The 23,888-nt window shown below is 45.8% G+C and overlaps 1 protein-coding gene and 1 pseudogene across 5 annotated transcripts in view; both read left to right on the forward strand.

Moving 5' to 3' along the window:
• CUL4A (cullin 4A) overlaps positions 1-7,965 on the forward strand; it is a 59,423-nt gene extending 51,458 nt beyond the window's left edge. For all 5 annotated transcript variants that reach the window (XM_019039598.4, XM_055360235.2, XM_019039597.4 and 2 more), the window contains 2 exons: positions 3,173-3,325; positions 6,374-7,965. In XM_019039598.4, the coding sequence (XP_018895143.1) occupies positions 3,173-3,325; positions 6,374-6,469 (249 nt within the window). In that variant the 3' untranslated portion in view covers positions 6,470-7,965. The remainder of the gene's footprint in view (positions 1-3,172; positions 3,326-6,373) is intronic.
• An 11,535-nt stretch (positions 7,966-19,500) lies between these two features.
• LOC129526225 (L-lactate dehydrogenase B chain-like) lies at positions 19,501-20,759 on the forward strand (annotated as a pseudogene).
• The last annotated feature ends 3,129 nt before the right edge of the window (positions 20,760-23,888 follow it).

Consider the following 23,888-nt stretch of genomic DNA (forward strand, 5'->3'; position numbering starts at 1 on the left):
GCAGGCTGTACAGGAAGCATGGCGCCAGCATCACCTCAGCTTCTGACGAGGCCTCAGGAAGTTTCCAGTCATGGTGGAAGGTGCAAGGGGAGCAGGTGTCTCACATGGCAAAAGCATGAGCAAGAACAGGGAGGGAGGTGCCCCACATGTTTAAACAACCAGATCTCATCACCAAGGGGAGGGCCCAAGCCATTCATGAGGGACCTGCCCCCACCCAGCCGGTCCCATCTCCAACACTGGAGACCACATTTCAGCATGAGATTTTGAGGGGACACATATTCAAAACCATATCATTGGCCTAAGAGAGAAATTCCCTTAACCAGAGTTATAAAAAACATTTATACTATGTTATTTTTCTAGAAGTTTTTACATTTAAATCTTTCTTTTCATGTTGCAGAAATTATTTTAGTATCTGAAAACAGTCTAACTGCCCCCATCCTTTCCAAAACCAAATTTAAAATATCATCCTTGAACAAGTTATTTGAATTATCACCTTATTATGTATCAAATTCATATAGGTCAGTTTCTCAATTCTCTTCTATAAATTCTGTATCTATTTCATAGCCAGCCATTTTTTTTGTTTTGTTTTTTGAGACAGTGTCGCCCAGGCTGGAGTGCAGTGGTGTGATCATAGCTCACTGCAGCCTCAACCTCTTGGGCTCAAGCGATCCTCCCACCTCAGCCTCAGGCATATGCCACCACGCCCAGCTAATTTTTTGTATTTTTTGTAGAGATGAGGCCTTGCCATGTTACCCAGGCTGGTCTTGAACTCCTGGGCTCAAGCAGTCTTCCTACCTTGACCCCCCAAAGTGCTGGGATTACAGCCGTGAGCCACCATGCCTGGCACCAGGTTCTTTTAATTAATGTAGCTATTCCTATAACTTTATTCTTCCAATGAACTTGACAATAATTGTATCACGCCTTTGCTCCCCCAAATAAGAACATTGACATTTTTAATCCATATTGCATTAATTTGCAGAGCTTTTATCTTTATCATATTAAATCTTGTGATTCATACATATGTGTATATATGTAAATACATACAAATCTTTTTCTCAGAGCTTTCTAGTTTTCTTCTGTAAGTCTTGCATATTTCTTGCTAGTCATAAATTTTCATTCATTCAACAAATACTTATTGAGCATCTGTGGTGGCCCAGGTCCTCTGTGAAGCACTGAGAATTCATCCATTAACAATAAAGAATAAGTCCTTGTTTCTAGGAGTGTTCAGTCTTTTCCAGCAGAGAGGTAGCAGAGGATCACACACATTGACTAACTTGTAAGAGTGGAGGACAATGTTAGGATAGAGAAGTGCAGGAGAGTCTAATTAAATACTGTCGTCAGCCAACGCTTTCCTGAAGAAGTGACTAGCTTTGCTCAGGAACTGAAAGAAGGCCTCTGGCTGCAGCATCGTTGCCAAAAGGGGAAGCTGAGCCAGACAGGCCTGATCAGGCAGCCACAGCTGGACCCTCTGAAGATGGCTCAGATCCATGAAGCATTTGGAAAACCACTAGAGTTTTAAGCAAGACAGGCTAATGAAATGCTGATATCTTATAAAGGGGACCTTTTTTCTTTACATTTCTGACGGTTTTTATCAGAATGTATGTATTAATGCTATTTGTATATTTATTTTATTTCCAGCCACTTTACAAAACTCTTTAGCTTTGAAAGTTTTTCTGTTGATTTTCTTGGATTTTCCAGCTCATCTACAAATAATGATTGTTTTGTCTGCACCTTTTCAATATACCTCTTTAGTCTGTTCCTGTGTTGCATAGTTAGAACCTCTAAAGTAATGTTTTTAAGGAATAGCAGTGCAGCTGAGCTTCCTAATTTTATCTCTAGTTCAGAGGATGTTAACTTTTTGGGGGTCATGGATCCTGTTGAAAATGTGATGAAAGCTTGGAGTCTCTCCCATCCTGAAGCATACTTGCCTCATATGTATGCACAGACCTTCCCCCAGCCCTCATTTCAACTGCAGATCCCCATCAGGTTCCTGTTGGACTAAGGTTAAGTTGTCTCTAGTATTTGCTGTTTGTTTCTGATAACCATGTTTTATCATGTTCAGATTCTTTTTTATTCATCCTTGTATGCTAATGTTTGTTTTAAATCAAAAAATCAATTTTCAATTTTATCATGCCTTTTCAGCATCTATCAAGATGGTCATATAATCTAACCTTTCAACTGCTACAGTGCTCTCACTTATATTCACAGATTTCCTAATGTTGATCAACACTTAACATTTCTGGAATATATCCTGATGGTCATTATGTTTTGTTTACTGTGCTGCTAGTTTTAATCTACATCACACATAGAGTTGTTGCAGCTTTCTTATAAGGAAAATAACTTTTAAAAATATTTTTTAAGTTTTGGTTTTGGAGTTTTGCTATTCTGGGAAGGTGCCTTTTACTACAACAAATAAACATGCATAATAAAGTAGGATTCATCCAGTGTCTGACCTTTCTTTGCATCAAAAGAACATTTCCGGCCGGGCACGGTGGCCCACGCCTGTAATCCCAGCACTTTGGGAGGCCAAGCCAGGTGGATCATGAAGTCAGGAAATCGAGATCAGCCTGGCTAACATGGTGAAACCGTGTCTCTACTAAAAATACAAAAATGAGCCTGGCGTGGTGCGGGGGGAGGGGGGCGCCGTAGTCCCAGCTACTTGAGAGGCTGAGAAAGGAGAATGGCGTGAACCCGGGGGGCGGAGCTTGTAGTGAGGCAAGATCACGCCACTGCACTCCAGCCTGGGTGACAGAGCGAGACTCCATCTCAAAAAAAAAAAAACAAACCATTTCCCATCAAATTCGGTAACATCAAGTCATTAATATTGAAATATAGGCCAGGTGTGGTGGCTCACACCTGTAATCCCAGCACTTTGGGAGGCCAAGGTGGGCGGATCATCTGAGGTCAGGAGTGCAAAACCAGCCTGGCCAACATAGTGAAACTCTGCCTGTACAAAAATACAAAAAGTAGCCGGGCATGACAGCGGGTGCCTGTGATCCCAGCTACTCGGGAGGCTGAGGCGAGAGAATCGCTTGATCCTGAGAGGCGGAGGTTGCAGTGAGCCGAGATCACGCCATTGCACTCTAGCCCGGGCGACTGAGTGAGACTCCATCGCAAAAAATAAAAAGAAAATACAGTTTTACACTTAACTTTTTTTTTCTTTTTTATACAGGTTGAGGAACAGGTTAGCACCACTGAGAGAGTGTTTCAGGATAGACAATATCAGATTGATGCTGCTATCGTCAGAATAATGAAGATGAGAAAGACTCTTGGTCATAATCTTCTAGTTTCTGAATTATATAATCAGCTGAAATTTCCAGTAAAGGTAAATGTAACATTAGCATAATTAAATTTGTAGTATTTGCTAAACAATTGACAAAGCATGTTTAATTCTATGTTGTCTTATCATTTGACCTGCATTATTCATGGTGCTTTGTGTATACACTGAATGTAGAAAAACTGGCAAATGTGAAGCTCTTTATTCCAGGTGTTGCTCATCGCCACTGCAGAAATGATAGAGCCCTAAAACTCTCCTCCCCAGCGCTTGTTCATATTTTCAGGAAGGGAAGCGGTAGATGGGACATGAAAAGCTGAACACTTTTCTCACAGTAGTAGCGGTCAAGGTTACATCACAAGATTTTAAGGAAATGATAACAATAACTAACTTACTCAGCGTTTACAGGCTACACCGCGTTTTCCACCACGGTAATAGTCTACTGTTGCTGTTGCTTATGAAAGTCAGCCCAGGCCTGTCAATCCGCGTTGTGTTTTCAGAACTGAGATTTACTGTCCTGCCACGTGTGTGATGCAGGATAAGCCGGCAAAGTATTATGAAACATTTTTAACATGTATTTATCAACCCAGGAAACACTGAACTCTGATGACACCTGGCCTCTCAGGGACAGGACCGGCCACACGTGCTTTGGAGGGAAAGTCCCCAGATTCCATGTTGTGCAGTTTGAGCCTCCCATTCCATCAAGGGAATAAAGTTGAGATGCACTAAATAGTCGAACACTTAAGAGTCTTGTGGAAGTGCCACTGTCCATCAGCCCGCATTTGCCCCCTTCCCTGCAGAGGTGAGGTGCCGTCCTCAGGGCCCTGGGAAGCTCCAAAAGCACCATCAGGTTCACTGCCCCTTCCTCCCACCAGCTGGAGCAAGTCTCCTGTTGCCACTGCAAACAATCAGGCCCAGCGCGAAGCAGAGGCGAGCAAGGGTGGAGTGTGGCAGACCAGGGCGCCCGCTCTGCTCAGGGATAGAGTGTGGCAGACCAGGGCACCTGCTCTGCTCTCGGGTAGAGAGTGGCAGACCAGGGCGCCCGCTCTGCTCTCAGGGGTAGAGTGTGGCAGACCAGGGCGCCCGCTCTGCTCTCAGGGATAGTTGGGTTTTTTTTTTCTTTGAGATGGAGTCTTGCTGTCCCCCAGGATGGAGTGCAGTGGCATGATCTCGGCTCACTGTAACCTCTGCCTCCCGGGTTCAAGCAATTCTCCTGCCTCAGCCTCCCGAGTAGCTGGGCTTACAGGCACGCGCCACCACACCCAGCTAATTTTTGTATTTTTAGTAGAGACAGGGTTTCACCGTGTGGTCAGGCTGGTCTCAAACTCCTGACCTCGTGATCCGCCTGCCTCAACCTCCCAAAGTGCTGGGATTACAGGTGTGAGCCACCGCGCCCAGCCTCAGCCACATCTTGTAAAATGTGTGGCTTATCACTGAATAGAAGGTGAAGTTTGTTTGGAAAATAGAGGGTCTCCCTTGTATAGGGAGAGCCTTGCACGTAAGTGCTCACACAGATTTGCTTCCTAATACAGCAGAGCTGGAGTGGCTGTTCCCTCTGGGCAGAGACAGGCTGTGGCTGTGGATTCGTCTCCTCAGCCACCTACTCTTAGTGCAGGAACACTGGGGATTGTAGTTTCACTTACGTGGACATGGCATTCAATAACTATGTAAATACACGAGAATAAAAATACAGGCCAGGCGCACTGCCTCACGCCAGCGATCCCAGCACTTTGGGAGCTGAGGCAGGCGGATTGATTGAGCCCAGGAATTTGAGACTAGCCTGGGCAACATAGTGAGACCCCTTCTCTACAAAAAATAAAATTAGCCAGGCATGGTGGTATGCAGCCTGTGGTCCCAGCTACTGGGGAGGCTGAAGCACGAAGATTGCTTGAGTCCAGGAGGTGGAGGCTGCAGTGAGCTGAGATCGCACCACTGCACTCCAGCCTGGGCGACAAAATGAGACCCCATCTCAAAATAAATAAACAAAATAAAATACAGTACTTAGGCAGAAGCATCCTTTCAAAGGATAAAAGTGCCCCAGTAAGACATATTGAGATTTTCCTTTCAAATAAAAATGTGTCACGTGATCGGGTCTGCCTCGCTTATATGCCCTTACTGATGGCAGATGTCGGGTCGGCCTCACTTATACGTGCCCTTACTGATGGCAGATGTCGGGTCTGCCTCGCTTATATGCCCTTACTGATGGCAGATGTCGGATCTGCCTCGCTTCTACGCGCCCTTACTGATGGCAGATGTCGGGTCTGCCTCGCTTCTACGCGCCCTTACTGATGGCAGATGTCGGGTCTGCCTCGCTTATACGCGCCCTTACTGATGGCAGATGTCGGGTCTGCCTCGCTTCTACGCGCCCTTACTGATGGCAGATGTCGGGTCTGCCTCGCTTCTACGTGCCCTTACTGATGGCAGATGTCGGATCTGCCTCGCTTATACGTGCCCTTACTGATGGCAGATGTCGGGTCTGCCTCGCTTATACGTGCCCTTACTGATGGCAGATGTCGGGTCTGCCTCGCTTCTACGTGCCCTTACTGATGGCAGATGTCGGATCTGCCTCGCTTATACGTGCCCTTACTCATGGCAGATGTCGGGTCTGCCTCGCTTATACGTGCCCTTACTGATGGCAGATGTCGGATCTGCCTCGCTTATACGTGCCCTTACTCATGGCAGATGTCGGGTCTGCCTCGCTTATACGTGCCCTTACTCATGGCAGATGTCGGATCTGCCTTGCTTATATGCCCTTACTGATGGCAGATGTCGGATCTGCCTCTCTTATATGTGCCCTTACTGATGGCAGATGATGTATGTACATTTCACAAGTTTCACGTTTCCCTCAGGAAGCCATGCTCTGACCATAAACTCACATGGACGCTTTTTTTATCAAGAGATAACGTTAACTTTGTCTTTAAAATAGAAAGTTTTGTTCATTTCATAAATATGTGTATAATTATCAATGATTTTCATATAAATATCTGTATATATATTTCTATAATTATAGTTACATACTTCATGCATATACCCCTTGTATATAAATGTTTGTAAATTTAATGTCACTGTAATTAGGGGGGTTTTATTCTTCTTTTTTAGCCTGGAGATTTGAAAAAGAGAATTGAATCTCTGATAGACAGAGACTATATGGAGAGAGACAAAGACAATCCGAATCAGTACCACTACGTGGCCTGACGCATCTGCAGACGGTTCCCCTTCATGAAACACTAGAATGTACCCTCAGAGCAGGAAGCACACCTGTGCCATTTCTGGGACTCTGATTGATCCAGCTGTGGACATTGGAAGGTGAAGGAAGGGAGGTGGCTCCTGGGTCATCTTTCACAAGGCTCAAGACTTCAACCTGCAGATGTATCTTTTTCCCTCCAGTTTTTCCTCTAGTTCTTTTAGGCATTTAAATTGTTTCTGTTACTCTGTGCAAAATAACTTTGAGATTGGACAAGAAGATGTTACTAAAGAGAAGTTCCTTTAAAAGGTCTTGTTCTTGTGTCAAAAAGCTGAAAGTTTGGTTTGTTCTTGTGTGTGATCATGAGTGCACAATGAAGAAGACCCTAGATGCTGCATTTTTTAGCTCTGAAGATTCCTTAGGTATCCCTGAAGACAGCTCGCTCAGATGATCAGCATTTAGAGTGAAAACAAGGGCCCTTTGTGGGTGAACATTAGAAAGAGCCAGGGTTCAAAGCTGGCGAATGGATGACGCATCCTAGCCACTGGCCCCTCTCTGTTTCATGTATTTCCAAAAGTTGTAAACTTTGATGGCTGATTTTTCATAAGTCAGGTTTCTAAGTGAGCTCCCTGAGGTGCCAAGGCCATGGTGTCCGCCCTGCTGCGTCTGTTCGTTTCAGCTGAGTTCCTTGTGAATCTCTGTTTTAGGGTTTGGGGCTAGTGTGTTTGTGTTTCCATTCTAAGATTGAGTCTGGCAGTCCCTGTTTTTTTTGCATTGGGGTAACTGCTCTTTCATTTTTTTTAATTGCAGTATTTGTGTGATTGCAATAATAAAGTTTGGTTTGGTTTTTACAGTCATGCGCAGGGACGATCCTTGTTCTCTGCTGTAAACTGTAAAAAGTTTATGGAGACTTAAAGTCTTGATGTTGTGAAGCAGAGGTTATTTTGTGGAAAGATTAAAAGCATTTTCTTGGTACCTGGTTTTGTGTTGTGTATATATACATGAGGGTGAACAGTGAAAGGAAAGTTCAGTAGTGATGTTAGAAGGGTAACTATGACAAAGATACTTTTGAGACAACATTTAAAAGTACTTTATATTTTACATAATAGCATGTTTCATTTTGATTAAAAGCTACCAAAGGAATTTTGATCATGGCATAAGTGTTTAAAGCAATATTTTCTGGAATATACCAAGTTTACATAATTTGATTTTGTGCTAAATTATTAAGAGTCTCTTTTTGAAACATGCGGGTTTGAAATAGGACGCCTTGTGGGTTTCCATATTAAAATCCTCACTCTTTAATTGTCATTTCTGTCTTTGAAAATTTTCATTTATGACTTCCATGATATGTGGTCTAAGAAAGACCAGATTTCTATTTTTATTTCTTATATTTTAAGTTCGTTGTGTCTAGAGATTGTTAATATTGTAATTTAATGTAGACTTACATTGAATAAAATTAGTTTAATTGGCCTTAAAATTACATTAATAAAACTTTGTGATATGCAAATGACACATTCTCCATAACTCTTTAGCAGCTTTGACTACTAGTGCACTAGACAGAAGTCAGAGCAGGGAGCACCTGTCCCCTCTCAAGTGATTATTCTTTCCTGGCCACCTCTACCACAAAATACCAGTGGGGCCAGGTAGTGACAAGTGGGTCTTTTTTACTTGGACGATGCGTTGTGCTGTGCCTTTGTTTCATTCGAGCACAGTGGCTCACGCCTGTAGTCCCAGCTATGGGAGGGCAAGGTGGGAGGATCGTTTGAGCCCGAGTTCCAGACCATCCTGGGCACCATAGGGAGATCCTGTTTCCATTTTAGTTTATTTATTTTTAATTGAGGTGGAGTCTCGCTCTGTTGCCCAAGCTGGAGTGCAGTGGTGCAATCTCAGCTCACTGCACCCTCCGCCTCCTGGGTTCAAGCAGTTCTCCCACCTCAGTCTCCCAAGTAGCTGGGATTACAGGCACCCGCCATCATGCCCAGCTAATATTTGTATTTTTGTAGAGACGGGGTTTCACCATGTTGGCCAGACTGGTCTTGAACTCCTAACCTCAGGTGATCTGCCCGCCTCAGCCTCCCAAAGTGCTGGGATTACAGGCGTGAGCCACCATGCCCGGCCTGCCTGTTTCTGTTTTATAAAAGAAAGGAAAATCTATTTATGTCTATTCTCTTATTTAGCAGTATTTAATGTTTTATTGTTAAAGGTCAGTGTGGTAAAACAAATATAGAAGAAATCAAGTATAGAAGAAATCATTGAAAAAGAAACAGCATTTAGACAGAAATGCTGTAAAAGTGGGAAGGAAAAGGTGAAATTACTTGCAGGTTAGATGGTTGCATACCCAGGTCATCTAAGGAGCAAATGAAAAGCTGTGACTGAAGAAAGAATTCACCGAGTTAACTGGACACAAAATTAACAAAAACATCAGTAGCTTTCCTATAAATACAGGCTATAATGGAGGGTCATTTTTTATTTTTGTTTAGAGACAGGGTCTTAACTGTCACCTGGACTGGAGTGCAGTGGCATGATCATGTCTCACGGCAGCCTCTACCTTCTGGGCTCAAGCGATCCTCTCTTCTCAGCCTCCTGAGTAGCTGGGCCTACAGGTGTACATCACCACGCCCAGATAATTTTTATTGTATTTTTTATAGAGGCAGTGTCTTGCTATGTTGCCAAGGCTGTCGTACTCCTGGCCTCAAGCGAACTTCCCACCTCAGCCTCCCCAAATGCTGGGATTATAGGCATGAGACACTGCACCTGACCAGAAGTCATTTTTTCAATAGCAACCCCCAAAAAAGATAAAATACCTAGTAACAAATAGGGAAACACCTATGTGAAAGGTATTATAACATTACTAAGGAACACAGGCCCTGAATAAGTGAAAGTTCTGTTTATTCTCACATTTTGCTATACAGTATCTTAAGATGTAAAACCTTCCTTTAAAACACAAGTGGATTCTAAAGTTAAAACAGAAAAGCAGATATGCCAGACTAGTCAAATTGTTTTAAATTCTGCTGTTTTTAGAACATTGTAATTGAAACAGCATGATGCTGGCCCTTTAAAAAGATTCCTGGAACAAGAAAGTCCACAAATAAGCCAAATACACAGGAATTCGGCATGGCACAAAGGGGCCGTGTGTGATCAGGAACTGGAACTTTGCAGCAACAAGTACCCATGCTTGGAAGTTTGGGCCACCTTGAAAAGAGAAAAGTTGGATTAGACTCCTTTTTATACTAAGAGAAGTTCCAAGTGGTCAAGTATTTACGTGTAAAAAAAAATACATATATGAAACCATAATCATAAGATACTTTTTTGTAAATTGACTATTATTGTATAAATTTATAGAGTATAAAGTGATCTTATAAATTATGCATACAATGTGGACTAGTCAAGCTAGTTACATCCATCACCTCAAATACTTAACATTTTTGTAGTGAGAACATCTGAAATTTACTCTTAGCAATTTTGAAATGTACAATACTCAGTTTTTGACTGTATTCACCATGCTGTACAATAGAACTCAGAAAAAGAAAAATATAGTCCTCCTTTCTAAGATTTTTGTACCCGTTGCCCCTTTATTTGTGTTTTTCCACTAAGTGATCTAGTGAATTCACATCGATTTTTTTAAAAAAGGATTGACATTAAATGACATCTTTTAAAGTCAACATGGGGGAAAACAGGGTTAAAAAAACTGGAACCCTTGCCGGGCACGATGGCTCATGCCTGTAATCCCAGCACTTTGGGAGGCTGAGGCGGGCGGATCACAAGGTCAGGAGATCGAGACCATCCTGGCTAACACAGTGAAACCCTGTCTGTACTGAAAATACAAAAAAAAAAGCCCAACGTGGCGGCAGGCGTCTGTAGTCCCAGTTGCTGGGGAGGCTGAGGCAGGAGAATGGCGTGAACCCGGGAGGCGGAGCTTACAGCGAGCTGAGATCGCGCCACTGCACTCCAGCCTGGATGACAGAGCAAAACTCCACCTCAAAAAAAAAAACAAAAAACTGGAACCATCTTGGATAAAATGTACGACAAAGTACTGATGAGTTTAATGTTAACAGAACTAGAAGTCAGCAAGAAGACCAGCAACAAGCCTTTGGAGAAGTGAGTTCTTCATTAGCTTTAAGAGAGTGGGAGCAGAGGAAACGGGTACCGTTGAGGGCAGACCTGCTTTCAAGAACAGATGAACAGCGGCTGAGAATGACTCCGAGAGGTCGCAGGAGCAGAGCTGCACTTCAGTGGCAGGTGACTGGGCATCATCCTGCAGCAAGGCCCTAATATCCCAGGAGAGGGCGGGATCGAGGGCACAGGGAGTTGGGGCAGGTGAGGGCTGGCCATAGGTGTGGTGCCGAGGGAGACATTGGTTGTGACGGTGACCGTGGCCCTAGGCTGGAGGGTGGTGGGTCATGTAACATGAGGATTTAGGAGGTAAGCTTGGAGGGTGCAGCTGTTGGCAATGATGGTCTGGGTGAGGACAGACGGGGAAGTGGGGCCAGAGCATGGGAGACAAGACCTGATGGTCGTCCAGCAGTCAGGGACGGTGACAGGAGCCGGTGATGGAGGCCCTGAGTGCAGGACAGCCCTGGGGCCTGGAGGTGGGCCAGCCAGTGAGAAGGGCGCACCCCCGCCGGGGTGTCCGGCAGCATGGAAGGAGCATGGCCTGGAAGCGGCAATGGGCAGAAGGGAGGGCCTCGCCCCAGATGCAGCCCCAGGGGGAGGGTCACGAAGTGAGCAGCGGGCCTCTGCCCCCTCCACGGAGGCATGGGCACCCTGTGGTGGGTTTGGAAGGAGAAACCAGGCAGTGGCCACGCCCAGGCCTCGTGCAGCAGCCCGGGAAGTTCAGGGGAAGAGGAGTGCAGGTGTTAGGACCGCCTAGCAAGAACGTTTAGGAGATGGAGGTTTTGTCAACCACAGACTGAATTCAGAAAGGGCTGGAGGGGGCAGAGGTGACAGTTGGGCCATGTGAGAGTGAGAGGCCCAGCAGTGATGGGGGACAGGCTGGTGGGCTCTGGTGAGGGAGGTCAGCTCGAGGGATCTGAGACGTTGTGAAATGATGGTCTCTCAGGTAAATTTGTGAGGGTATATTAAATTTGAAAATGCCCACACCTTTGATCCAGTGAGTTCCTTTCACTCACGTCGAATGATTTCTAGTACTGTTCTCGCACACATAGAAAATACCTTCAATGTCCTTCACTAAGGAAACAGACCATGTGCTAAGTCCATGCATGTGTGATATTCTGACCATGCAGCTTGAACCAAGATCTAGATGTCCATTTGGAGTGAGTGTCAAGAGATACCACGTAAGAAAAGAGAGCAGTGCCGTCCTGCCACCACTGTGTGTGTGGCCCGTGTACGTGTGAATAACGACGGCTCAACTCCAGAATGGAGTTCTGGAAGGCTGCGAGCAGGTATGCGAGAATCTTTTCTATGCATATACCATTTTGTATTTTTTTAATTTTGTGTCAAAAGAATGTTTAAAAGTAATGACAAATTATTAAGAAAACAAAATGGCCCCACCCACTGTGTTGTTTCTTTACCATAAAACACAAGGAATCAGCCAACCCAAAGTAATTGCACTTCCCCGCCCGCTCTCCTCCCAACCTAATCCACTGTGGTCATCAGTTATTTTACGGGTTACCTTTGTAATTGTAATGGACATATTGAAACCCTATTCTCTCGATCCATGAATATACTCAGTTTCTCATGAATACCTCCTGTATTGGCAGGCCAGGCACAGTGGCTCACGCCTGTAATCCCAGCACTTTGGGAGGCCGAGGCGGCGGATCACGAGGTCAGAAGATCAAGACCATCCTGGCTAACACAGTGAAACCCGTCTCTACTAAAGAAAAAATTAGCCAGGCGTGGTGGTGCATGCCTGTAGTCCCAGCTACTCGGGAGGCTGAGGCAGGAAAATCACTTGAACCTGAGGGGCAGAGCTTGCAGTGAGCCAAGATCGCACCACTGCACTCCAGCCTGGGCAACAGAGCGAGACTCTGTCTCAAAAAAAAAAAGAGAAATGTAATCCTGTGTTTGTGCAGCTCAAAGAATATTCTAAGCATCAAAACAAGCTATTTCTTTCCACATTCCATTAAAGCTGAAAATGTATGTCATGTTTTAACTTGCTTTATATTTGCACTATGGCATTTTTGTCCAGCTTTTTTTTTCCTGGAGTTTTTAATTGCTACTGATGACCAAAAAAAAAAAAAGGTGCCTTTTGTCTTATCACTAAGATAATTTCCTTATCACAGTTTGCATAAACCCAATTTTTTTCTTAAAACACACATTTCGGAGCTGGTCACGGTGGCTCACGCCTGTAATCCCAACACTAGGAGGCCAAGGCAGGAGGATCATGAGGTCAGGAATTCCAGACCAGCCTGTCCAACATGGTGAAACCCCATCTCTACAAAAAATACAAAAATTAGCTGGGTGTAGTGGCTCGTGCCTGTAGTCCCAGCTACTTGGGAGGCTGAGGCAGGAGAATCACTTGAACCCAGGAGGCTGAGCTTGCAGTGAGCCGAGATTGCACCATTGCACTCTAGCCTGGGCGACAGAGCGAGACTCTGTCTCAAAAAAAAAAAAAAAAAAAATCATTTATCAGAATCCTCTAATAGTGGTTTTCTTGTTGTTTTGGGGTTTTCGTGGGTTTTTTTTTTTTTTTTTAATATGGAGTCTCACTCTGTCATTCAGGCTCGGGTACAGTGGTGCAATCTCAGCTCACTGCAACCTCCGCTTCCCAGGTTCAAGTGATTCTCCTGCCTTAGCCTCTGGAGTAGCTGGGATTACAGGTGTGTGCAACCACACCTGGCTAATTTTTGTATTTTTAGTAGAGACAGGGTTTCACTGTGTTGTCCAGGCTGGTCTCAAACTCCTGACCTTGTGATCTGCCTGCCGTGGCCTCCAAAAGTACTGGGATTACAGGCGTGAGCCACCGCGCCTGGCCTAATAGTGTTTTAAATTGAACTATGGGCCAGGCATGGTGGCTAACACCTATAATCCCAGTACTTTGGGAGGCTGAGGTGGAAGGATTGCTGGAGGCCAGGAGTTTGAGACCAGCCTGGATAACAGACCTCAGCTCTACAAAAAAATTTAACAATTAGCCAGGCATGCTGGTGCTTGCCTGTAGTCCCAGCTTCTCAGGAGGCTGAGGTGGCAGGATCACTTGAGCCTGTGAAGTTGAGGCTGCAGTGAGCTATGATCGCACCACTGCACTCCAGCCTGGGCAACAGAGTGAGACCCTGTCTCAAAAAATAAATTAATAAATAAAAATAATATAAATAATACAATGAATCGGCTGGGCACAGTAGCTCATGCCTGTAATCCCAGCACTTTGGGAGGCCGAGGCAGGCGGATCACGAGGTCAGGAGATTGAGACCATCCTGGGTAACATAGTTAAACCCCATCTCTACTAAAAATACAAATAATAATAATAATACAATGAATCATTTGCCTCTTTTTTTTAAGAGACGAGGTCTCACTGTGTTTCCCAGGCCGGAGTAGAGTGCCCTGGCCATTCCCAGGCACGATTCGATGCACCCTCACTTCCGGCCGCATCATTTGCTTTTGAGCCCCTGCATAGCTGTGATCCTGGAACGCATTTTCTCTGCATTCCTGTGTAGGTCCACTCCTTGGATCTCAGTCTTCTCTTTTTCTTGTCTTCTGGTTTTATTAAGTAGATTCTTTTTTTTTTTTTTTTTTTTTGAGACAGTCTCACTCTGTTGCCCAGGCTGGAGAGTGCAGTGGCACGATCTCAGCTCACTACAATCTCTGCTTCTTGGGTTCAAGCGATTCTCCTGCCTCAGCTTCCCGAGTAACTGGGATTACAGGTACACCACCACGCCCAGCTAATTTTTGTATTTTCAGTAGACATGGGGTGTTACCATTTAGCCAGGCTGGTCTCAAACTCCTAACCTGCCTCAGCCTCCTGAGTAGCTGGGATTACAGGCACACGCTGCCACGCCCAGCTAATTTTTGTATTTTCAGTAGAGAAAAAGCCAGGCTGGTCTCGAACTTCTGACCTCAGGTGATCCACCCACCTCGGCCTCCCAAAGTGCTGATTATAGGCATGAGCCACTGTGCCGGGCCTCATTAGGTAGATTCTTAAATGATCTTCTCAGAAAGAATGCCTGGGAGACAAATTTCCTGAATCCTGGCTGGACTGTTTTTATTTTACACTTGTGTTTAATTGTTTGGCTACATAAAAACTCTAGGCTCAAAATCACTTTCCCTCAGAACTTTGAAGGGATTGCACTGCCATAGTCTTCTATTTTCCAGCTCTAAAGTCTGATGCCATTTTGTTAACTAACCTGTAGTTCTTTCATGTCACTTTTGGAATCTTCTGTTCCTGGAGTTTTGGTATCTCACAAGAGTGTCTCGGCGTGTGTCCACTTTCATTTGGCCTCTGCCAGCCACCCACTGAGTCTTCAGACTGGAAGACTCCGGACTTCTGTTCCAGGAAGTGTTCTTTTTTGACATTCTACATTGCCTCTTCCCCTTCAATTTCTTTGCTGTCACTTTCCTTAGCACTGATCTTTCTAAGTAAACCAACTGGAAGGGCTGGCCTCACCCCTCCCCACTCATAGTTCACTGTCCATCTTTGTTTCTGGTTAGCTTTTCTCTTGGTGGCCTCTATTATCAGATTATTGTTTCTTGGTTTTCTTTTTAATAAAAGATTGTTTTATGTTTTTATATTATTTCTTATTTTTCTTTTTAATAAAAAATTGTTTTTATTTTATTTCTAGAATATTTTCTTGAACCTCAAACTGTCCTCACTGGGTTAGCAGGAATTACACGCCGGGTTCTGGGCAGAAATGGAGTCACAACTAAGCATGAATCAGGCTGCACTTTGGCCCAGTTCCTTGTAACTGGAAGTCTTGTAGCCCTGGATACTGATCATTTGCATCCCCATTATTCTCATAGATAGGACCACTGACGTTAGAACCATAAGGCTTTAAACATTGCTTAATATGTTTTTCAGATCCTCAATTCCAGCAGAACAGCTGACATCAACCAGTCAAAGGCTCCCACAGGGCGCTGAGGCGGCATGAGAATGCAGTTTCTTCATCCCCCATCCCATGATTTTAGCCTGCACTCTTCAACCCATCAGCAACTCCCACACCTCGGCCACTCCGAAACCCTTAAAATCCCCAGCCCCAGACTCCTCTGAGAGGCGCGTCCAAGGCTTCCTCTGTCTCTTGTTCATTTCCCCTCTGGGTGTTAAGCTCCGTCTCTGCTGCAATCCCCAGTGTCTCAGTGTACTGACTTCCTGCACATCAGGCAAATGATGTTAGGATTAAAATTACACACCAGTGGGGCGCGGTGGCTCAAGCCTATAATCCCAGCCCTTTGGGAGGCCAAGGTGGGCAGATTGTTTGAGCCTAGAAGCTCAAGACCAGCCTGGGCAACATGGTGAAAACCCATCTCTACAAAAAAATACAAAAATTAGCCAGGTGTGGTGGCACATGCCTATACTCCTGGCTGCTCAGAAGGCAGAGGTGGGAGGATTGCTTGAGCCCAGGAAGTCAAGGCTGCAGTGAGCCGTGATGGCACCACTGCACTCCAGCCTGGGCAACAGAGCTAGATGCCGTCAAGAAAAAAATTGAACTAGTGCCTCAGAGAGTTGTCAGTTTTTTTTCTTTAAGACAGGTCTCAAGCTCAAGCACGTGTGTTGTGATCTGGGCCCCCATTCGTCAGGCTTCTGAAGTCGTGTTTTTAGGCACAAGCCTGTCCCCAAGTCTATAGCATCTGGTGCACAGTGCTCAGTAAACGCTGAGGAGTGAATGAAGCAGGGCCAGTGGAAGGAACAAAGACCAGCAAGATAAGAATGGGGAGAAGTACGGGTGTGACAGAACAAAAGAAGGGAGTTTTAAGGTATGGTGAGAATCAGAAACGGACCATCACGGTGGCATCTCGGGCCAGTTTGTGTGCTGGGCCCGACGGGTGGTGGGTGCGGCGAGATGTAGCTGGAGGTAAGGCAGAGGCCAGGGAGAGCTGCTCTCGGGTAATGAGAATTGAGCAAGCATCAAACTGAGCAAGCAAGAGAGAAAAGGGGAGAATCTGAGCATACGGAAAGGAGAAATAACTGTGGGCAGGTTTCCCAAACAGCAGGGGAAACCACATCCCCGCGCAGCGTCTCCTCCCAGGGAACAGAACAGGGAAACCACATCCCTGCCCAGTGTGCTCCCCCCCAGGGAACAGAACAGGGAAACCACATCCCTGCCCAGTGTGCTCCCCACCAGGGAACAGAACAGGGAAACCACATCCCTGCCCAGTGTGCTCCCCCCCAGGGAACAGAACAGAGAAACCAAATCCCCACGCAGCGTGCTCCCCCCCAGGGAACAGAACAGAGAAACCAAATCCCCGCGCAGCGTGCTCCCCCGGCAGAGGTCCTAAGGAAGCCGAGGGGCGGACAGCCGAGCAGAGGTAAGGCTTTCTGTGGTCCGTGATGGAGGAACCAAGGCCAACTGCAGCACAAGTTGAGGGAGCATTGTACTGAGAAGTGGACGCCTGCCAGGAGTCCACTCTTCACAGAATGAACAGCACCTTCAAGGCACTGGGATCAGCAGAGAAGCTTTAACACTGGCCAGGTCCCCCCTCTGCCAGGTCCTCCCTCTGGCACTGTCCAGGTGCCCCTGAGCAAATTCCTGCAATTCTTTAAACCTTGGTTTTCTTATAAGTGGAGATAATAATCCTACTTACCTCATGGGGTGGTTCCGAGTGAACACACACAAAGCTGCTTAGGACACGTACTTACACACCAGCAAAGAGGAATGAGTCACAGTCACGCAAAAGCACAGTGTCTCTTCATCAGGAAAACGCAGTTCCATACAAATCTAAATGGCTTGTCTTCAGAAACATTAATGAAGAGCTGAAGCAAACACTGTCAGCTGGGAAGTCTGTATTCAGTGAACATGCATTTCTGAATGGAGGCAAAGTATGCCTTTTCAGACAGAGACCTCTAGTAGAAGTGCAGGAGGAAGGAGCTTCAGCTGCTGGAAAGCAAAGCCAGATAGAAGCCAGGGTCTGCCAAAGGCCTGGGGAGCGCCCACACTTGCAAGCATTTGGGTAGACACACACACAAATTAGCTTCACAATCATTATTTTCTTTAAAAACAACTGTTGAAAGCAAAAATAATATATGTTGGCATTAATACCATATGTAGAAGTAAAACGTATGACACGACACAAAGAATGGGGAAAGATGGTCTGGTGAGTGTGATGAGCTGGAGATGCATGTGGCAGCCCTGGGGGAAAGGGGAGATGGTCTAGTGAGTGTGATGAGCCCAGAGATGCGTGTGGCAGCCCTGGGGGAAACGGGAGATGGTCTAGTGAGTGTGATGAGCCCAGAGATGCATGTGGCAGCCCTGGGGGAAAGGGGAGATGGTCTAGTGAGTGTGATGAGCCCAGAGATGCGTGTGACAGCCCTGGGGGAAAGGGGAGATGGTCTAGTGAGTGTGATGAGCCCAGAGATGCGTGTGGCAGCCCTGGGGGAGAGAGGAGATTCTAGTGAGTGTGATGAGCCAGAGATGTGTGTGGTAACCCTGGGGGAAAGGGGAGATGGTCTAGTGAGTGTGATGAGCCAGAGATGCGTGTGGCAGCCCTGGGGCAGCCACTAACAATACCAGAGAGAGCGGCAAAGAGAGAACAAGCCAACAGAGGAGACAAAGTATAATTTGAAAGAACACTCAATCCAAAGTGTTGACAAAGAGTCAAACTGTGAAATATTTGAAGAGATTTATTCTGAGCCAAGTATGAGTGACCAATGGCTCATGACGCAGCCTCAGCAGGTCCTGAGAACATGTGCCCAGGGTGGTCAGGACACAGACTAATTTATTTTTAGGGAGACATGAGACATCAATCAAATACATGTAAGATGTACGTTAGTTTGGTCTGGAACAGGGGCTGTGGGAGGCTTCCAGGTTATAGGTAGATCTAAAATGTTTCTGATTGGCAATTGGTTGAAAGAGTTATTATCTAAAGACCTGGAATCAACAGAAAGGAATGTCTGGGTTATAATAAGGGGCTGTGGAGACCAAACTTTCACCATGCAGATGCAGCCTCCAGGTGGCAGGCTTCAGAGGGAACAGATTCTCATAAGGCTTAAAGAGTCTGTTCTATCAATAATTCCAAAAGGCGGCATCATGAGGCATGTCTGACCCCTGCCCCCATCATGGCCAGAGCCAGCCCTTCAGGTTAGCCTTGGAAATGCCCTCCCTGATACAGGGGCCCATTCAGATGGTGTGAGGGGCTTTGAATTTTATTTTTGTTTTACAAAATGCAGACAGGAAATTCATTTTTTTTTTTTTTTCAGATGGAGTCTTGCTCTGCCACCAGGCTGGAGTGCAGTCACGTGATCTTGGCTCACTGCAGCCTCTGTCTCCTGGGTTCAAGCAATTCTCCTGCCTCAGCATCCCGAGTAGCTGGGCTACAGGTACCCGCCACAATGCCCAGCTAATTTTTATATTTTTAGTAGAGACAGCATTTCAACATGTTGGCCAGGCTTGTCTCAACCTCTTGACCTCGTGATCTGCCTGCCTCTGCCTCCCAAATTGCTGGGATTACAGGCGTGAGCCACCGCGCCTGGCCTGGAAATTCACTTTTAAAAGGAAATAAAGAACAGATAGGACAAATGGAAATGGAAAGAGGGTGGACTTGAACCTGACCATCTCATTAATTTATTGGTAACAATGACATAAACAACACTCCAATTAAATGCCAAAGATTTTCAAGCTGTATAGAAAATTAAGACCAAAGTATATGCTGTCTACTACAAAGGCACTGTTATTTCAAGAGAGAGGATCTCACTGTGTCACCCAGGCTGGAGTGCAGTGGCACAATCACGGCTCACTGCAGCTTCAATCTGCCGGGCTCCAGCAATCCTCCCACCTCAGCCTCCTGAGTAGCAAGTGTGCGCCACCACAACTGGCCAATTGTTTATATTTTGTAGAGATGGCATCTCACCGTGTTGCCCAGCCTGGTCTCAAATTCCTGGGCTCAAGTGGATCCTCCGCCTCAGCCTCCAGAACTGCTGGGACGACAGGCGTGCGTCACCATGCCCAGCCCAGAGAGCCATTTTAATAAAGACACAGATGAGTTAAAGGATGAAGAAAGACCACGAGACGCACGCAGCTGGCATTGTCTTCTCTGTACAACTGTTACAGCAGTTTCCAGAGCCTTCTCTCTCCTGGGCACAAGGGCATTTCTTAAGGAAAGACTCCTTGCACCAGCTGCAGAAGGGGCAACAGGTCCCAAACAAGCAGATCACTGTGGGCGTGTTGGAGAAGCTGGTGAGGCGCGTGCTGTCTGCCTCTGGGAAGGTCTCTGATGAGCTTGCTCTTGTGCGTGCTATGGAAGATCAGTGTAAAGGTGGCATGGTGGATCTGCAGATGGCAGCTTATTTCTTCAGACACCTAAAATTGTGGCAGATAAAGATGACTCTGTGACCACTGGGCTCGCACCTGTAATCCCAGCACTTTGGGAGGCCGAAGTGGGAGGATCACAAGGTCAGGAGTTCGAGACCAGCCTGACCAATATGGTGAAACCCCATCTCTACTAAAAATACAAAAAAAATTAGCCAGGTGTTGTGGCGCATTCCTGTAATCCCAGCTGCTCAGGAGGCTGAGGCAGAAGAATTGCTTGAACCCGGGAGGCAGAGGTTGCAGTGAGCCGAGATCACGCCACTGCACTCCAGCCTGGGCAACAGAGCGAGACTCCGTCTAAAAACAAAAGAGTGAGACAGTCATCTCAACCTGGTACAGAGAGAGCCTGGTTGCATCACAATTGAGGTTCCAATGCAGTGCACATTCTTACATATGTTGGATTACCCAAGCACTGTGTGATTGGAAGTGGGTGTGATCTGGATTCTGCCACGGATGGATTTGGGGAGAACACAGTGACTCAAGTGTGGCTGTGTGGAGTAGTGTGAACGTGGCAGGTGTTTCTCTCCAGGAATCGAATCCAGAAATGGGAACTAGTGATGATCAGGAAACTTGGAAGGAACTGTATAAGATAGTGGTTGAAAGTGCCTGTGGTCATCAAGCTAAAAGGATATACCGACTGGGCTCCTGGGTGAAGTGTAGCTGATCTTATTGAATCCATGTTGAAAAATCTGTCCAGGGCTCACCCAGTATCAACAATAGTGAAGGGGATGCAGGGCACCAAGAATGAAGCCCTCTGGAGCCTCCCATGTACCCTCACTGCTCAGGGATTAACCGGTGTTATCAACCACAGCTAAGGGATAATGAGGTTGTTCTGCTCAAGAAAAGTGCAGATACCCCGTGGGACATCCAGAAGGACCTCAAAGACCTGTGACTCCTAAGCTGTAGAAATTTAAAACCACAGTGAGATGAACCCTGAGCCTTTAGTGTTCATCCATATACATGCATCACCGTTTGCTTTTACCTTCTTCAGAATGTGAATTTGGGCTCACAGAATCAAATCCCATGCTTGATTTCATGCTTGCAATCGAGTCCTTGAACAAATACAATGAACCAAATGAATCATGCTAGCATGCTTCTTAACAAAAAGAAGAGAAGGCTGGGCGCGGTGGCTCACGCCTGCAGTCCCAGCACTTTGGGAGGCCGAGGCAGGCAGATTGCTTGAGCTCGTGAGTATGAGACCAGCCTGGATAACATGGCAAGACCCCATCTCTACAAAAAAATACAAGAATTAGCCGGGCATGGTGGTGCATACCTATAGTCCCAGCTACCTGGGAGGCTGAGGGGAGGCGGAGGTAGGAGGATGGCTTGAGCCTGGAGGCAGAGATTGCTGTGAGCCAAGATCATGCCACTGCACTCCAGCCTGGGCAAGATAGAGCCTTTTTTTTTTCTTGAGATGGAATCTTGCTCTGTTGCCCAGGCTGGAGTGCAGTAGTGCGATCTTGGCTCACTGCAGCCCCCGCCTCCCGAGTTCAAGCAATTCTCCTGCCTCAGCCTCCCAAGTAGCTGGGATTACAAGTGCCCACCACCCACCACACCTGGCTAATTTTTGTATTTTTAGCAGAGATGGGATTTGGGTAGGCTGGTCTCGAACTTCTGACCTGAAGTGATCCACCCACCTCAGCCTCCCAAAATGCTGGGATTACAGGTGTGAGCCACGGCACCCGGCTGAGACCTTGTCTAAAGAAGAAAGAAGATGAAGAAAGACATACCATGGAGACGAATGAGAAAGATAGAGTGGCTACATTCAGATCAAAGTAGACTTCAGGACAAGGAATCTCACCAGAGATAAGAGGTACCTTTCGTAACGGTAAAACACCGACGTTCATCCCAAGACTTAACCCTAACTGGGCAGGCCTCTATTCACAGACCTCAAAATATGTAAAGCAAAAGCTGATGGGCAGACAAGAGCAACAGGAAACAGGCCTACCCATGGGTACAGCAGGAGTGCTGACCCTCTTCTTTCAGTAACTGAGAGGAGATAGCAGAAAATCAAGAGGGATAGAAAAGACTTGAAAAACACTCTTTGCTAATTGGAGCCAGTTGAGAGTCGTGTATCAGTACACTCAACAATGACAGTCGTGTAGCATTACACCCAACAACAGTCACATAGCATTACACCCAACGACAGTCACATAGAATTACACCCAACGATGACAGTCACATAGCATTACACCCAGCAACGACAGTCACATAGCATACACCCAACAAGTCACATAGAATTACACCCAACGACAGTCACATAGAATTACACCCAACAATGACAGTCACGTAGCATTACACCCAACAACAGCCACACACACCAGGATGAGCACGGGTGGCTCATGAAACAAGGGTTAATATATTTAAAGGATTAAAATTATACAGAATGCATCCTCTGACCACAATGAGGTTAGATATCTAACAGAAAGATAACTGTAAATAACTAAACGGTTAGAAATTCAGCATAGGCTGGGCGCAGTGGTTCATGCCTGTAATCCTAGCACTTTGGGAGGCCAAGGCAGGTGGATCACAAAGTCAGGAGTTCAAGACCACCCTGGCCAAGATGGTGAAACCCTATCTGTAATAAAAATACAAAAAATTAGCCAGGCATGGTAGTGGGCGCCTGTAGTCCCAGCTACTCAGGAGGCTGAGGCAGGAGAATCACTTGAACCCAGGAGGCGAAGGTTGCAATGAGCCAAGATCGTGCCACTGCACTGCAGCCTGGGTGACAGAGCGAGACTCCGTCTCAAAAAAAAAAAAAAAAACAAATTAAGCAATATATTTTTGAATAAATCTAATATAAAGAGAAAATTCTAAATAAATAACACACTTGTAAATCAGTAATCCACTAGTCAAAGAAAAATCACAAAGAACATTAGAAAATGTTTTGAATTTGATGAGTATGAAAATAATTGACCAAAAATTTGTCAGATGCACTAGAGCGTGTTTAGAGAGACATTTGTGGATTCAGATGGTTATATGATGCTGTAGACTAGTGTGAACCCCCAAAACTTGTGTGTTGAAATCCTCACCCCCAAGGTGACGGTATCAGGAGGTAGGGCCTTTGGGACGTGACGAGGTCGTGCAGGTGGAATCTGTGAATGGGATTCGTGCCCTTTTAAGAGCCCAGAGAACTAGCCAGTCCCTTCCGCCATGCGAGGACACAGCAAGAAGGCACCATCAAAGATCCAGGAAGCAGCCCTCACCAAACAATGAGTCTGCCAGCGCCTCAATCTTGGGCTTCCCAGCCTCCAGAACTGTGGGAAATAAATTTCCAGTGTTTGTGAGTCACCCAATGTACAGTATTTTGTTATAGCAGCCAAAATGATCTAACACAACTGAAAACTACAAAACATGGTTGAAAAAAAAGTTGAAGACTAAAATAAATAGAGATGTATACCACATTGTTGTCAAACCCGATATTAAGATGTCAGTCTTCTCCAAATTGATATATAGATTCAATCCAGAGCCCAGCAAAATTCTGGCTTTCTTTATAGAAAAATGACAAGCTGATTCTAAAATGTATATGGAAGTGCAAATAGTCAAAACAAATTTTAAAAGAACAAAGTTGGAAGACTTACTCTACCTAATACCAAAGACTTACTATAAATCGAGACATTGTGATATTAGCAAAAGGGGAGACATAGAGATCAACTGAGTTACACAGAGAGAATAAAACTTCATCCACTTACATCAGGTCAAGTTATTTTCAACAACGATGCCAGGCCGGGTACAGCGGCTCACACCTGTAATACCAGTACTTTAGGAGGCCGAGGCAGGTGGATCACTTGAGCTCAGGAATTCAAGACCAGCCTGGGCAACATGGTGAAACCCCATCTTTGCTAAAAATACAAATATTATCTGAGTGTGGTGGCATGCACCCGTAGTCCCAGCTACTTGGGAGGCCGAGGTGGGAGAATCACCCGCCCTGGGAAGTTGAGGCTGCAGTGAGCAGTGATGGCACCACTGCACTCCAGCCTGGGTCATGAGAGTGAGATCCTGTCTCAAAAAAGCAAAAACC

Source organism: Gorilla gorilla, chromosome 14 (genome assembly GCF_029281585.2).
Source record: "Gorilla gorilla gorilla isolate KB3781 chromosome 14, NHGRI_mGorGor1-v2.1_pri, whole genome shotgun sequence".
NCBI classification, from domain to species: Eukaryota; Metazoa; Chordata; class Mammalia; order Primates; family Hominidae; genus Gorilla; species Gorilla gorilla.